Raw genomic sequence first — 15,252 nt, forward strand, 5'->3', positions numbered from 1 at the left:
CAAACGAAGAATTTTCATCGTTGAAGTGATCGGAGTGTGATTGACAGGAAGTGGGTGTTTCTGGGCGGAAACTGACCGTTTTCTGGGAGTGTGCGGAAAAACGCAGGCGTTCCAGGATAAAACGCAGGAGTGTCTGGAGAAACGGGGGAGTGGCTGGCCGAACGCAGGGCGTGTTTGTGACGTCAAACCAGGAACGAAACGGGCTGAGCTGATCGCAGTGTAGGAGTAAGTCTCGAGCTACTCAGAAGCTGCTAAGAATTATTTATTCGCAATTCTGCTACTCTTTCGTTCGCAATTCTGCTAAGCGAAGATACACTCCCAGAGGGCGGCGGCCTAGCGTGTGCAATGCTGCCAAAAGCAGCTAGCGAGCGAACAACTCTGAATGACCCCCATTATGCCCAACTGAGCCATGGAAGATGTCACCCATTTGACTAACTAATGTGGTCTAACTATTTAGCTGCATCCACTATTGAAGCATGCCTTGAGTACTTACCAGCCTTTTGGTAAAGAAGATTAATGGATCTATTTATGTATCACCACATAATAGCTGTAAGAAAGCACAGCTTATTTCCCTGATTGCAGCAATAAGAGATGCATTTTCAGATCAATCTTAAGGTGCACACACTACCATATCGGTAGAAAACATTGGGGATAATTCCAAGTTGATCGCAGCAGGATTTTTGTTAGCAATTGGGCAAAACCATGTGCACTGCAGGGGAGGCAGATATAACATGTGCAGAGAGAGTTAGATTTGGGTGGGGTATGTTCAATCTGCAATCTAATTTGCAGTGTAAAAATAAAGCAGCCAGTATTTACCCTGCACAGAAATAAAATAACCCACCCAAATCTAACTCTCTCTGCACATGTTAAATCTGCCTCTCCTGCAGTGCACATGGTTTTGCCCAATTGCTATCAAAAATCCTGCTGCGATCAACTTGGAATTACCCCCATTGTACATATCGCACCGTGTATACAGCTTGCAATGCCGATGCATGCTCCCGCGGGGTCAGTATCGCTAGAAAAAATAGACTGTGCAGGCAGGTCAATTTTGACAAGAAAGTGTGGTTTCTAGTATAGTCAAAATTGTACATAGCCAAAATTGTACCGTATGTATAGTCAATATCGGTGGTTCTGGGCTCCGGGGCGTTCAAGGGAAATTGCAAAGTCAGAATCGGCCTTTAGGCAGAATCGCACCGTGTGCATGCACCGTAAGATCTTAGCAGAGGCGCTTTAAGAAAGGAAGAGGCCCGTGTTCAGCCTCCTCCATTCGGGCACCCTCCTCTCTGCCGGCAGCGCTGAGCGTCTGAGCACTATAGCGCTCAGTCAGCGCTGAGCGTCTGAGCACTATAGCGCTCAGACTCTACTGCGCATGCGCAGATCTCTGGGAAAATGCCAACTGCGCCATTTTCACTGAGTTTTAACACCGACGTGGACGTCAGCACGGGACTCTGGAGGGGTGAGTATTTAGCAAATGGATGCAGTGTGTGCAGTGGGGGCCCCCTCTGGACTCGGGGGCCCGTATGCACCACACACACTGCACCCATTATAGATACGCCAGTGGATCTTAGTCAAAATGAAACAGCCAATAATAGGCTGTCCCAGTGAAGACTTTGCTACTGTCCCAGTGAAAGCTTTGTTACCGTCACAGTGAAAACTTTGTTACTGGGTTCTCTCCCTGGCTGACCTAACCGCGCATGCATATTCCCCAATAACTTGACAGTCGAGTGGCATTTTTTGCAATAAGAAATAATCACTGATAGAGAGGTGTCTCCTTGATATGTGTCTTTTATAGAACACCGAGCCTCCTCTCTTGCTGTGCTCTCTGCTCGAGGTCCTGCTTAATGTCACTCTCTGCTGCCATGCTGACATGAAGCTGTGTCCCGCTGTATTACCATATACTGTTGTAGCTATGAGGGGAAAATACCTTGTTATAATACTCCACACGTAATATATTTATTCATATACTGCAATACATCATCATGACATCAGTTTGTGTGCACTTTTCAGAATGGAAACTGAATACATGTGACATGAAATAAAGGGATTATTTTGTACTTACCTACATTTAACATGGCCTCTTTGGGAGATCCATATGGGGAGGTGCTGGGAGAATGGCCCAGGCATTTATGCCCTCTTCCCCAAAGCTTGACTGCCACGATTTGTAAGGAGTAGGGCAATGTCCACAGGATTCTCATCCATCGTCACCCATGTTTTGTCTATAGCCCATGTTCACATGAGCACCAAACATATTACATCTTTATAAGGCCCACATTTTAATTCTACTTCTTGATACACGCCAAGTAGTGGGGAAATATTGCCTACCGATAAATCACTGCATTCTATTCTATACGTTTCAGAAAAGACCTATTATACAGGGAATTTAATTATTCTTATTCTGCAGTTTCTTATTATCAATCTTTATTTTTTGGGTATTGTCAATTCATGTTTGTTGAGGACATGTGTTTACAATATTTCAAACAATTCACGATAACCATGTCTAGCGAAAGTATGATGGGAGTGTGTCCCTTCTCCCAACTGCACCATCAGTGACGTTATCCGTTGAATGACCCAGCTGCTAAGTGTCTCTGGGGATTATATGTAAGTGTTGGCAGCTATGAAATACTCATGACAGATAAAAAAGTTGTAGGGAGGGAGAGGATTTAAAAACGTACCAAAATGAAGAAGCAAATGGAAAAGCAGAGGGTCAGGGAACGCTGTGCCCATAATAAGGACATTTTTTATTTGGGGTCAAAGGTCACTGCCTGCTGATGGAGAGGATGTAAAGGATCTCACTGTGCCTTGTATGGGATGGTACAATTGCTCTATTCTACCCTGTAAGACAATACAAATATTGAAGAAATAAAATATATGCAGTGAACTGATTTGACTGTGTGTCACAATAATCTCCAGCTGCCAAGAGACTCTCCAGCTCGCAGAGATTTGTCCAAACTAAATACATGAAATGAGACAATCTCTACAAAGATTAGATTACCCTCAGTGCAGATGGTTTTATGTATTTTCCACCGATGCGTACAGAAAAAGTGCTTTATGCCGTTTTCGTATTTAGTGCCAATATCTAGCTTAGAGTTGAGTTTCGGAAGAATACATTCAAACCCGGCTGCTGAGGCAGCAGAATGTGTTGTGGCTGACTTTGTAACGAAGTCTGTCCAAACAGGGCTTATGGGCCGTAAGTGTATTCCCAGGCCGTGACCAATCAGGACAGCGCAATGTTGACATCCTCAGAATGGCGACATGGCACTAGGAGGAAGGTTAGGTGTACGGAGGTTTGACCCGGCAGTGACTATCACATGACTGCCAGGACCCAGAAGCCACGCTGGAGCTGCTGGGAGAAGGTAAGAGACCAATAGACCACCAGGGACCGTTTTGTCTTAACATCTAGGTAAACATGACGAATGTCAACATGGTCACTGTAGACAAATCAAACTACACCCCAAAATATAAGTATTCCAAATAATATATGATCCACTGCATAGACACTTAGCTGTTTCTATATAATAAAATCAGATGCTGATAAATATTATTGTCAGGATGTACTAAGCTTTGCATCTGCGATGAGGTACAACCCGCCACTTACTGCATAGATACTAATGACATATGTACTTACATTACAATTAGTATCGCAAAGGACAGCTCTCCTGACAGCTGCCCTTTGTAATGTTGGGACTTCGGGTTTCTGGTGATGTTGGGACTTCCGACACATGCGGCGGACGTGGGGGGTGCTGCCGATTGGATACCTCTCAGGGCAGAATGTGTAAAGAAGCCCATAGGCTTCTTTAGGGTAATGCCAGCAAAAGCTGACGTTACCCACGGCATCCAAGCTCTGGAATGCATCTCATTCTGGAGCTTAGTACATATAGGAAATGCTACCAAAGTTTGAAAAGAATGCAGTTTTTGGGGGGTTTTGCCCACATTTTCCCTTTAGTACATCCCGCCCTGCATCTTGTCTCAATACACCACACATCAGGAGATGCCTGACACGAGTAGGGCAACTAAAATGGTGCATGGCCTACATCACAAAACATACCCAGAACGACTAAGAAATCTCAATATGTATAGTTTGGAGCAGAGAAGGGAAAGGGGGGACATGATAGAAACTTTCAAATATATCAAGGGTCTTAACAAAGTCCAGGAAGGAAACATTCTCCAAATGAAGAGAAGCAATAGGACACGAGGACATGCACTGAGACTGGAGGGGGGGAGGTTCAGGGGAAATTTGCGGAAAAATTATTTCACAGAAAGGGTAGTGGACAAGTGGAATAGCCTCCCATCAGTGGTGGTAGAGGCTAAGACAGTTGAGCAATTTAAACATACATGGGATAGACATAAGGATATCCTTACAAAGAAATAAGGATCAAATAAGGTTAGAGATAAAAATAATATAAAAAAAAAAAGGGGGCAGACTAGATGGGCCAAGTGGTTCTTATCTGCCGACAAATTCTATGTTTATGTTTCTATGGGGCAGATTTATTAACCCTGGTGAAGTGATAAAGTGGAAGGTGATAAAGGACCAGCCAGCCAGCTCCTGACTGTCATTTTTCAAACCCAGTCTGTTACATGGCAGTTAGGATCTGATTGGCTGGTCCTTTATCACCTTCCACTTTATCACTTCACCGAGCTTAATAAATCAGCCCCTGAGTTTCTATGAGTGAGCTGACAGCTCCTGTGCAACTCTGTTAGCATTGGATGTGGTATACAAGAGCGACATTGTCTAGGTTAACCCCTAAAGGTTGACATGCAGAAGGTTGACATTGACAAAACGTTGACATGGGAAAGATCGACACATGAAAAGGTTGACCTGAGTTTTTTATGTCATTTTGGTGTAATTTCCTCTGTACTAGCATGTGGAACCCCAGTAAGTGTAACTCGTCCACTCGCATGGCTCTTACACCGCTATGCGAATGGGACGCTCAAGCAGCTTATGATTCAAATGATATGCGGCATGTCTATATTCTGTGTGCGTCTGCGGCTGTAACTGCGTATGCAATGGTACATTACAGTGTTTTCCTGGAACGTAACATTTCGTATGCAGATACAGACAGGGTCGCACACAGAATATAGGCATGCCGTATATAATTTTAATCAGCAGAGTCTGCTTGTGCTTCCTACTCACACCTTTTTGTGAATAAGAACGCATTTTAATGGGAAAAAGTCAAACGTAAAGACGCACGGTGCTACCCCATGTAACGTGCAGGGAGGCTTCATGTAGATGAACACATCTGAATGTCACCACTATGGCACCCTTTGGTATCGTGTACAGTACATAAGGATGGAATTGGCTTTGTTGGCTGTATTATAACCTATGACTTATGTAAGATATTGCTGAAAAGCAGGGACTCCTAGTGCAGATATCAGGAGCGTTTGGCAGCTGCTCTGGTGTGCATGTCTTACTAGGGTTGGGTTAGTACTGTCACCTTTTCAACCCGCAACTGTGAGGCAGTGACATAAATGTGGGGAATAGGTGTAACAGAACGATTCACTGTCTTATTTATAATGGACCATATAGCAGCATTCCTGTTGCACATCTGGAGAACTAATCACATTTAGCTGGCTGCTAGAGACGTGTTAAGGCTGAGAGCACAAATAAGTAATTAAAAGGCGTTGCTGGTTGTGAGAGGAAAAGCAAATACACTAAACTTTTTGCTTCACGTTGCTAATGTCTTACAAATGCACCAGACGCAGTTTGTGCTGCATGATGGAAATGATGAATTCTGTACAGTGATCTAGAACTGAGATGTGTATCCATTCTGGTCAGAGCCAGCACTGGGTATAGGCCATGTAGACAGATGCCTAGGGCCCCCAAGTTGCCCAGCACACCTTGACCGGATGAGCCGTCAGCAGACATGACCTAGCAGCAGTGACGCTACAGTCAATCCATTTATCGGCATTGTCACCTTTCAGTATCACCAGACTGAAACTCAATAAAACCTGCACAGATCTGTGGTGAACACTCATGTAGGGCCCCTACTGTAACCCCCATACCATCTCTGTATATTCACCACAGTCTCCAGCTGCTGGGGACTGGTGGATCACAGAGAACAAGGAGAAATTCAACAAATAATTATTATAACAGAAGGAACTAGGGAGGCACCTTATTGGATGTATTCTCAAGAATCTGTGGAGTTCAACACTGAGTATAGTATACAGACAGTTAGTTTTTTTTTAGTTTGGGAAGGGCAAATACTCCTTCCACAAATCTGAAGGCCAGGGATACCCTTATATATTTTATACTGGTGTGATTCAGCTTTTGTTTTTGTTTTTTTGTTAAATTCTTCCAGTTTAGTTTTATGTATTCCAGTATAGCTTGCCCGACACAGAGAAACACACAGATTTAGATTTAGTTGTCAAGTATTACCTCAGACCTTTGTCTTCTGTTTTTTTCTCCTCAGCAGTGTCCTCGAGGACTGCATATAGTGTACTATCAAACCACAATGGCTAATAATGTATTTAGCAGACTAAAAACTGTATTCTGCTCCAAGTTATCAAGTGCTAAAAATATAAGCTGCCTCGGATTTGTCTGGGTGTATGGGGAATATCTAGTTCTCCTCTTCCATCCAGATTGTAAGATTTATGATGCAGGCTATATCCAGGTATGCAGTCTCTGCTTCCAGCAGCATCGGCAGAGATATGGAGAATAAATATTGGGATAAATACAGTAAGCCCAAGCCACGCGTATGTCTTATAGAGTGCACCCAAGCCACGAGTATGTCTTATAGAGCGCATCCAAGCCACACGTATATGTCTTATAGAGCGCACCCAAGCCTCGCGTATGTCTTATAGAGCGCACCCAAGCCACGCGTATGTCTTATAGAGCACACCCAAGCCACACGTATACAGTGGGGATTGTAAGTTTGGGCACCCCAGGCAAAAAAATCATTTTAATGTGCAAAAAGAAGCCAAGGAAAGATGGAAAAATCTCCAAAAGGCATCAAATTACAGATTAGACATTCTTATAACATGTCCAAAAAAGTTTGATTTTATTTCCATCATTTACACTTTCAAAAGAACAGAAAACAAAAAATGGCGTCTGCAAAAGTTTGGGCACCCTGCAGAGTTAATACCTTGTACTGCCCCCTTTGGCAAGTATCACAGCTTGTAAACGCTTTTTGTAGCCAGCCAAGAGTCTTTCAATTCTTGTTTGAGGTATCTTCGCCCATTCTTCCTTACAAAAGTCTTCCAGTTCTTTGAGATTCCTGGGCTGTCTGTGACGCGCTGCTCTTTTAAGGTCTATCCATAGATTTTCAATTATGTTGAGGTCAGGAGATTGTGAAGGCCATGGCAAAACCTTCAGTTTACGCCTCTTGATGTAATCCACCGTGGATTTTGAGGTGTGTTTAGGATCATTATCCAAACTTCAGCTTCTTTCACAGATGGCATCATGTTAGCGTCCAAAAGTTGCTGGAATCTTATTGAATCCATTTTTCCTTCTACTTGTGAAATGTTCCCTGTGCCACTGGCTGCAATACAACCCCAAAGCATGATTGATCCACCCCCATGCTTAACAGTTGGACAGAGGTTTTTTTCTTTAAATTCTGTGTCCTTCCTTCTCCAGACGTACCTTTGCTCATTCCGGCCAAAAAGTTCTATTTTAACCTCATCGGTCCACAGAACTTTATTCCAAAATGCATCAAGCTTGTCTATATGTTCATTTGCAAACTTCAAACGCTGATTTTTGTGGTGAGGACATAGAAGAGGTTTTCTTCTGATGACTCTTCCATGAAGACCATATTTGTACAAGTATCTCTTTAAAGTGGAATAGTGTACCACAACTCCAGTGTCTGCCAGATCTTCCTGGAGGGATCGTGCAGTCAAGCGTGGATTTTGACTTGCTTTTCTCACAATCCTGCGAGCTGTTATGTCTGATATTTTTCTTGGTCTTCCAGATCTTGCTTTAACTTCCACTGTTCCTGATGACTGCCATTTCTTAATTACATTCCGAACAGAGGATATGGGCATCTGATAACGCTTTGCTATCTTCTTATAGCCTTCTCCTGCTTTGTGAGCGTCAACTATTCTCAGTTTCAGTGTTCTACACAACTGCTTAGAGGAACCCATGGTGCTGATTGTTGGAGCAAGGTCAGATGAGTCTGGGCTTTTAAAACCTTTGAGATTGACATCACCTGGTCTTTCCAGGCGATGATTGAGAACAATCCATGACACTGCCAGGTCTCAGCTGTCCAAAGGGGGCAGTACAAGGTATTAACTCTGCAGGGTGCCCATACTTGTGCAGACGCCATTTCTTTGTTTTCTGTCATTTTGATAGTGTAAATGATGGAAATAAAATCAAACTTTTTTTGACATGTTATAAGAATGTCTAATCTGTAATTTGATGCCTTTATTGAGATTTTTTCATCTTTCCTTGGCTTCTTTTTGCACATTAAAATTAATTTTTGCCTGGGGTGCCCAAACTTTCGATCCCCACTGTATGTCTTATAGAGCGCACCCAAGCCACGCGTATGTCTTATAGAGCGCACCCAAGCCACGCGTATGTCTTATAGAGCGCACCCAAGCCACGCGTATGTCTTATAGAGCGCACCCAAGCCACGCGTATGTCTTATAGAGCGCACCCAAGCCACGCGTATGTCTTATAGAGCGCACCCAAGCCACACGTATGTCTTATAGAGCGCACCCAAGCCACGCGTATGTCTTATAGAGCGCACCCAAGCCACGCGTATGTCTTATAGAGCGCACCCAAGCCACGCGTATTTCTTGTAGAGCGCACCCAAGCCACGTGTATGTCTTGCAGAGCGCACCCAAGCCACGCGTATGTCTTGTAGAGCGCACCCAAGCCACGCGTATGTCTTATTGAGTGCACCCAAGTCACGCGTATGTCTTATTGAGTGCACCCAAGCCACGCGTATGTCTTGTACAGCGCACCCAAGCCACACGCATGTCTTATAGAGCGCACCCAAGCCACGCTTATGTCTTATTGAGTGCACCTCTTCCATCCAGATTGTAAGATTTATGATGCAGGCTATATCCAGGTATGCAGTCTCTGCTTCCAGCAGCATCGGCGGAAATATAAGAGAATAAATATTGGAATAAATACAGTGAGCCCAAGCCACGCGTATGTCTTATAGAGCGCACCCAAGCCACGAGTATGTCTTATAGAGCGCACCCAAGCCACGAGTATGTCTTATAGAGCGCACCCAAGCCACGCATATATGTCTTATAGAGCGCACCCAAGCCACGCGTATATGTCTTATAGAGCGCACCCAAGCCACGCGTATGTCTTATAGAGCGCACCCAAGCCACGCGTATGTCTTGTACAGCGCACCCAAGCCACGCATATGTCTTATAGAGCGCACCCAAGCCACGCGTATATGTCTTATAGACCGCACCCAAGCCACGAGTATGTCTTATAGAGCGCACCCAAGCCACACGTATGTCTTATAGAGCGCACCCAAGCCACGCGTATGTCTTATAGAGCGCACCCAAGCCACGCGTATGTCTTGTACAGCGCACCCAAACCACATGTATGTCTTGTAGAGCGCACCCAAGCCACGCGTATGTCTTGTAGAGCGCACCCAAGCCACGTGTATGTCTTGTACAGCGCACCCAAGCCACGCGTATGTCTTGTACAGCGCACCCAAGCCACACGTATGTCTTATTGAGTGCACCCAAGCCACGTGTATGTCTTATAGAGCGCACCCAAGCCACGCTTATGTCTTATTGAGTGCACCTCTTCCATCCAGATTGTAAGATTTATGATGCAGGCTATATCCAGGTATGCAGTCTCTGCTTCCAGCAGCATCGGCTGAGATATAGAGAATATTGGGATAAATAGAGTGAGCCCAAGCCACGCGTATTTATTGGGATAAATAGAGCGCACCCAAGCCACGAGTATGTCTTATAGAGCGCACCCAAGCCACACGTATATGTCTTATAGAGCGCACCCAAGCCCAAGCCTAAAACATTAATACCCATAGTATTTTTTCTATGCCACTTGTATTTGCATTTCTTGTCATATAGGGGGTCATTCCGAGTTGATCGCTAGCTGCCGTTGTTCGCTGCATAACGATCAGTGAAAAGAACGGCTAATCTGCGCATGCGTATGCACCGCAATGCACACGCGCGTCATACGGGTACGAAGTCCATTGTGGTTTTGCACTGGTTCTAGCAACGATTCCAATCGCACAGCCGAACGCAGGGAGATTGACAGAAAGAGGGCGTTTATGGGTGTCAACTGAGGGTTTTCTGGGAGTGTTTGGAAAAAACGCAGGCGTGGCCAGGCATTTGCTGGGCAGGTATCTGTCACTCGTCGCAGCAATCATCACACAGGATAAGTAACTACAGGGCTGGTCTTGTTTTGCACAAAATGTGTTTGCAGGCGCTCTGCTGCACAGGCGTTCGCACTCCTGCAAAGCGAAAATACACTCCCCCGTGGGTGGCGACTATGCGTTTGCACGGCTGCTAAAAGTAGCTAGCGAGCGATCAACTCGGAATGAGGGCCATGGTACAATCAATATTAATTTATCAAATATAGATATATAGACAAGAACACTCAGAGAATTTAATTGATTTCGAACCCATTCACCTGGCCGAATTCATGACACCCGCCGCACATTATACTGGCGGGATCGCGTTCAAAACTGTTCACTACCCCATAGGATAGCAAGCACTTTTGAGCGAATAAGACTGGTGAAGGGTGTAAGTCGGGCTGCTGTTGACCGCGTTTAAACACTGCAGCAACGGCATCTGATCTGAAGCCAGTAGATTAAGCTTTTATTGCTTTGTCAGTGCTTGGTGCTTTAACTTTACCTGACACTTCGATGTGAAGAGGTATTTCACCACAATTTTTTTTCTTTTCTTTTTTTTAAACTCCATTACAGGTATGTATTGTTTTGTTTATCTTTGTTTTTTTGAGAGAATTTCATATTTTACTTTGTTGATGTAATAGTTCTCCAACCCTATAGAACCTCCTTAACCAATAACCTATCTTAAAATTATTTATTACCAGTTATTTATATAGCGCACACATATTCCACAGCACTTTACAGAGAATATTCAGTCCCTGCCCCAATAAAGCTTACAATCTATTCCCTACCACATGTGTACACACACACACACACACACACACACACACACACACACACACACACACACACACACACATTCACGCTAGGATTAATTTTGTTGGAGCCAATTAACTTACCAGTATATTTTTGGATTGTGGGAGGAATCCGGAGAACCCGGAGGAAACCCACACAAGTACGGGGAGAATATACAAACTCTGCACAGTTAGGGCCATGGTTGGAATTGAACCCATGACCTCAATGCAGTGAGGCGGTAATGCTAACCATTACACAACGTCCGTGCTGGCCATGCTAATAAATTTCTGTTTCAAATAAACAGAACAGTGGATTGTTTTAGTGTCTGCGTCATTCCAGAAATCTTTGCTACGTGTTCCTGTGTGCCTCATTAAAGAAGATCTAGATATGCTAGTTCTGTACTGTATGTCCATAATAGAGCCAGAATAAATCAATATGATTTCATAGTTTGGCTAACCTTAGTTCAAAACGTGGAGCAGCATATTGACTTGTAAACGCCTTAGGTCATTGGAATTCTATGAAACCTCAGCTGACAATGAGAGTAAGCATATGAAGATGCCTTGTGTGAGACATAATGAGAACGTGGACCACTGTTCTCTGCTCCAAACGGCTGGGTAGAGAATGCTTAGTGTCACAGATAGTTACAGAAGTTCAGTAGCGTATCTAGGGGTCGCACATGCTGCAATTCTAGGCCACAACGTCACGGAGACCAGAGCCAGGAGCTGGAACAGAAAGGCTAGGATCATTTGCGGAGAGCCTTTCCTGGCGTCCAGTGGCGACTCCAGAGGTGGGGCTGCAGCACAATCCAAAATTCAAATTCTGATCTCACTGGCAGTTGGTGTGGCTCCCCTATTTGAATTTTGGACTGTGCTGCAGCCCCACCTCTAGAGCCACCACTGCTGACATTAATGACCCCCCTGAAGTTGAAATTTGGGGTTTACCAAGTGCCATCCTGGCCAACTGGTATTGACAGCCCTGAATAAGGTATTGCAGAATCTACTTATATGCCTATAAATGATTTATCAGCAAACTAATGAGGGTGAAATAAAAACATCTCCATCTTTTAAAGGGCTTCTATCACTGTGCCATGGTGATATCACCAGTCATTATGTCCTTTTGATTTGCTGCTTTCTTTTTGTGCGTGTTTCCGCCATTGTCCCACCCACCTTCCCACCAACCGCAAGATCAGTCGCTAGTAATCAGCGTTTACCTATCCTGTTTACGTCATGCTGGGGGTGATCTGCAAATTGTTCACTGAGTTTTTATTGTGCAGGTTCTTCTCCAAGACTTTGCTTCACATAGGACAAGCATAGACAACCTTTACCTCTTCAGTTGTTTTGGAAGTACAGGGCATGCTGAGACTTGTAGTTCTTCAGGACTGTGTGCTATTACATTCATGTAAAGGGTAGGGAGGGATCTGTGCTGTAAATAAGTGGAGCAGAGAGACATGAAGAAGAAGTGGCATAGGCCTGTTTCTCAGATTACATAAGCGTGGATTTGATACCCACTTGTTGCCCGGCTCCCCTTTGAGCAATATACTGAGGACAGGGCCATGCTTAAGTAGTCTTCAATTGATACATGGAAAATGCTCATTTTCAATGGCAGTTGGGAGCTGGACACGTCAGTGCCTTGATTTGGGATTTGAAGTACACACTGCGTCCAAACAATGTACTGATACTTAGCAGCTATCCCTCGTGCGGATTTATGTATCCGGAAGCGTAACAAGCCTTTTAATACAGTCAGCTGAATGTCATCCTGTGTCCTGTTTTTCCGATTTCTAATTACAACTGAATGTCGAGCAATATGTAAATAGTTTGATGCTTAAAAATAGGAACTTAACAATGAAGATCTGTTTTCAATAACTGGGATCTGGCGTTCCTGCTAAACCCGCTTCTTTCCAAATGGTTTCTGGATGAGTGAAACAAATCCTTTATATGTAACAGAGATAAACATGAAACAGCACATTCTATCAGAGTGCTTGGCTCTTTAGTGTTAGGTTTGTTTGGGCACAAGATATACCACAATTAAAGTAACTAAATCTATAGAACACTAATATATATACTGTTAGTGTAGTGCTTGCAGGAGTGTTACTGGTTTGTATCCTCTTGTATTCTTCCCCTTTGATATCTGCATTAGATAAAAGATGCCACTTTCCCACTTTAACGTCACATTAACCTGGACATTATTACAGATTGCAGCTATTTATGTTCCATTTCTTTTCTGCTTGCCAGGGTGGTGGTTTGTGAGTACAGCGGAAGAGCAAGGCTGGGTCCCTGCTACTTATCTAGATTCCCAAAGCGGAAGCAAAGATGACTCTGAAATTCACACTTCAAAATCTGGAGATGGTAAGTTTATTACATGTAACAAATGGATGTATGGTAAGGTGGTGAGTGGATAACCGGCTTGCTTGCTTTTAGATTGTGTTATTTTTGAAGCATAAAGTGTTTTGAAGCATAAAGGTTTGTCGCAATTTTTTTTCATTTTTATCCGTAAAAAGCAAAGTTGTGGCAAAGACATAGGGCCTAATTCAGACCTGATCGTAGTGATCGTAGCTTTTGCACGGCTACAATCGGCCACCTTGACATGCGGGGAGACACCCAGCACAGGGCTAATCCGCCCCGCTTGTCTGGCCCTCCCCCCGCTGCACAGGTAAAAAAGCATTGCATGGCTACAATGCTTTTGTACCTGAAGAGTAGCTGCTTACCAGCACAGCTCCTGCGCGCTGGCAGGGACTACCCGTCGCTCTCCGGGTCGGAGCAGCTGCGTGTGACGTCACGCAGCCCGCCCCCGCACTGTCCTGGAACGCCTGCGTTGCCCGGACCACGCCCCCAAAATGGCGGCCCAACGCCACCGGCCCGCCCCCTCCCACCTAGTGAATGCCTTTTGCCTGTCAATCGGGCAGAGGCGATCGCTGGGCTGAGATGCTGATAGCATCTCTGGCATGCGCCTGCGCAATTCTAACCTGATCACCCGCTGTGCGAAAACGCACAGCAGCGATCGGGTCTGAATTAGCCCTACTGTGTGGTCTGTGGGAGACCTGTAGGTGACATGGAGTACTGCTGGATACACACATTACCGATGGATTTGCTGACCATCAGAACTGCCAGTAGATTGGTCAATTTAGCAAGCTATACACACATATCAGTCACTCGATATGTCTGGCCAAACATCACAACTAGGCGGGTATTTAAACTTGTCCACTCAAATTTGATGTCATCGTCGGCAGTGCTCACACATTACAGTTATGGAGCATGAAGTTTATTATCCGGTCATAATAATAATAAGGAGCAGCAGCCCGTCTTTATGCCACATGTTTTATAGCAGGACAGTTTCCGCATGTGTCCGTTTGTATTGTCTCATCATCATTTTGTTTGGTGATAGTTTAGTTTTGCAATAATGAGCACTCATATAGCAACAGCAATGTCAGGCAATTACTATCATTCTAATGCTTCTTACACATATTAAACTCAACTGTATGTACATTTGTTGCAGTTTAACAACAGTAAAATTGGCTTCTCTTACAGTCCCCATGGCGATCGCTATTATAGGTTGAGTATCCCTTATCCAAAAGTCAAAATCCCACATTTTTGGGTCCCCTACTGAGATAATGACATTACTAAAGCTAGCACATAGATTTAAAGAATTTAAAAAGGGAACTGTAATAGGGTCAGCTTAGATAGATAGATAGATAGATAGATAGATAGATAGATAGATAGATAGATAGATAGATAGATAGATAGATAGATAGAGTTGCCTACTTTAAATAGCTCCTCTCTGGGAGAAGCCCGGAGAGGAGACGCAGCAGGAGACTTTAGGGGGTGGGACCGGGCTGTGACATCATTAAGCGATTTGTGTCATTTTAACCCCTTCCCCACCCCACAGACTCGCGAATATGGCAGTGTATCTCTTCATCCTGCCCGCATCACTAGGGTGCGAGCAGGATGCGGAAGACTTGCCTACTCTTCCGGGGGTGCAGGGGGCTACCCAAAAAAACGGGAGCCTCCTGCAGCTTCCGGGAGAGTAGGCAAGTATTAGATAGATAGATAGATATGTGTGTTATTTATATATATATATATATATATACACACATAAAGCATTGTGTAAGTCTCTGAAAGATCTTGAATCTCTGATAGAATGTTACTTTTGCAAATTTGACTCTCCTACATTCCCACCTATAGTATCT

The 15,252-nt window shown here is 44.3% G+C and overlaps 1 protein-coding gene across 8 annotated transcripts in view; it reads left to right on the forward strand.

The window, feature by feature from the left end:
* SH3PXD2A (SH3 and PX domains 2A) overlaps nucleotides 1-15,252 on the forward strand; it is a 530,104-nt gene that overhangs the window by 464,739 nt on the left and 50,113 nt on the right. For all 8 annotated transcript variants that reach the window (XM_063961980.1, XM_063961976.1, XM_063961978.1 and 5 more), the window contains one exon: nucleotides 13,301-13,414. In XM_063961980.1, coding sequence (XP_063818050.1) covers nucleotides 13,301-13,414 — 114 coding nt within the window. The remainder of the gene's footprint in view (nucleotides 1-13,300; nucleotides 13,415-15,252) is intronic.

The sequence above is a fragment of the Pseudophryne corroboree genome, chromosome 3, assembly GCF_028390025.1.
Source record: "Pseudophryne corroboree isolate aPseCor3 chromosome 3, aPseCor3.hap2, whole genome shotgun sequence".
NCBI lineage: Eukaryota > Metazoa > Chordata > Amphibia > Anura > Myobatrachidae > Pseudophryne > Pseudophryne corroboree.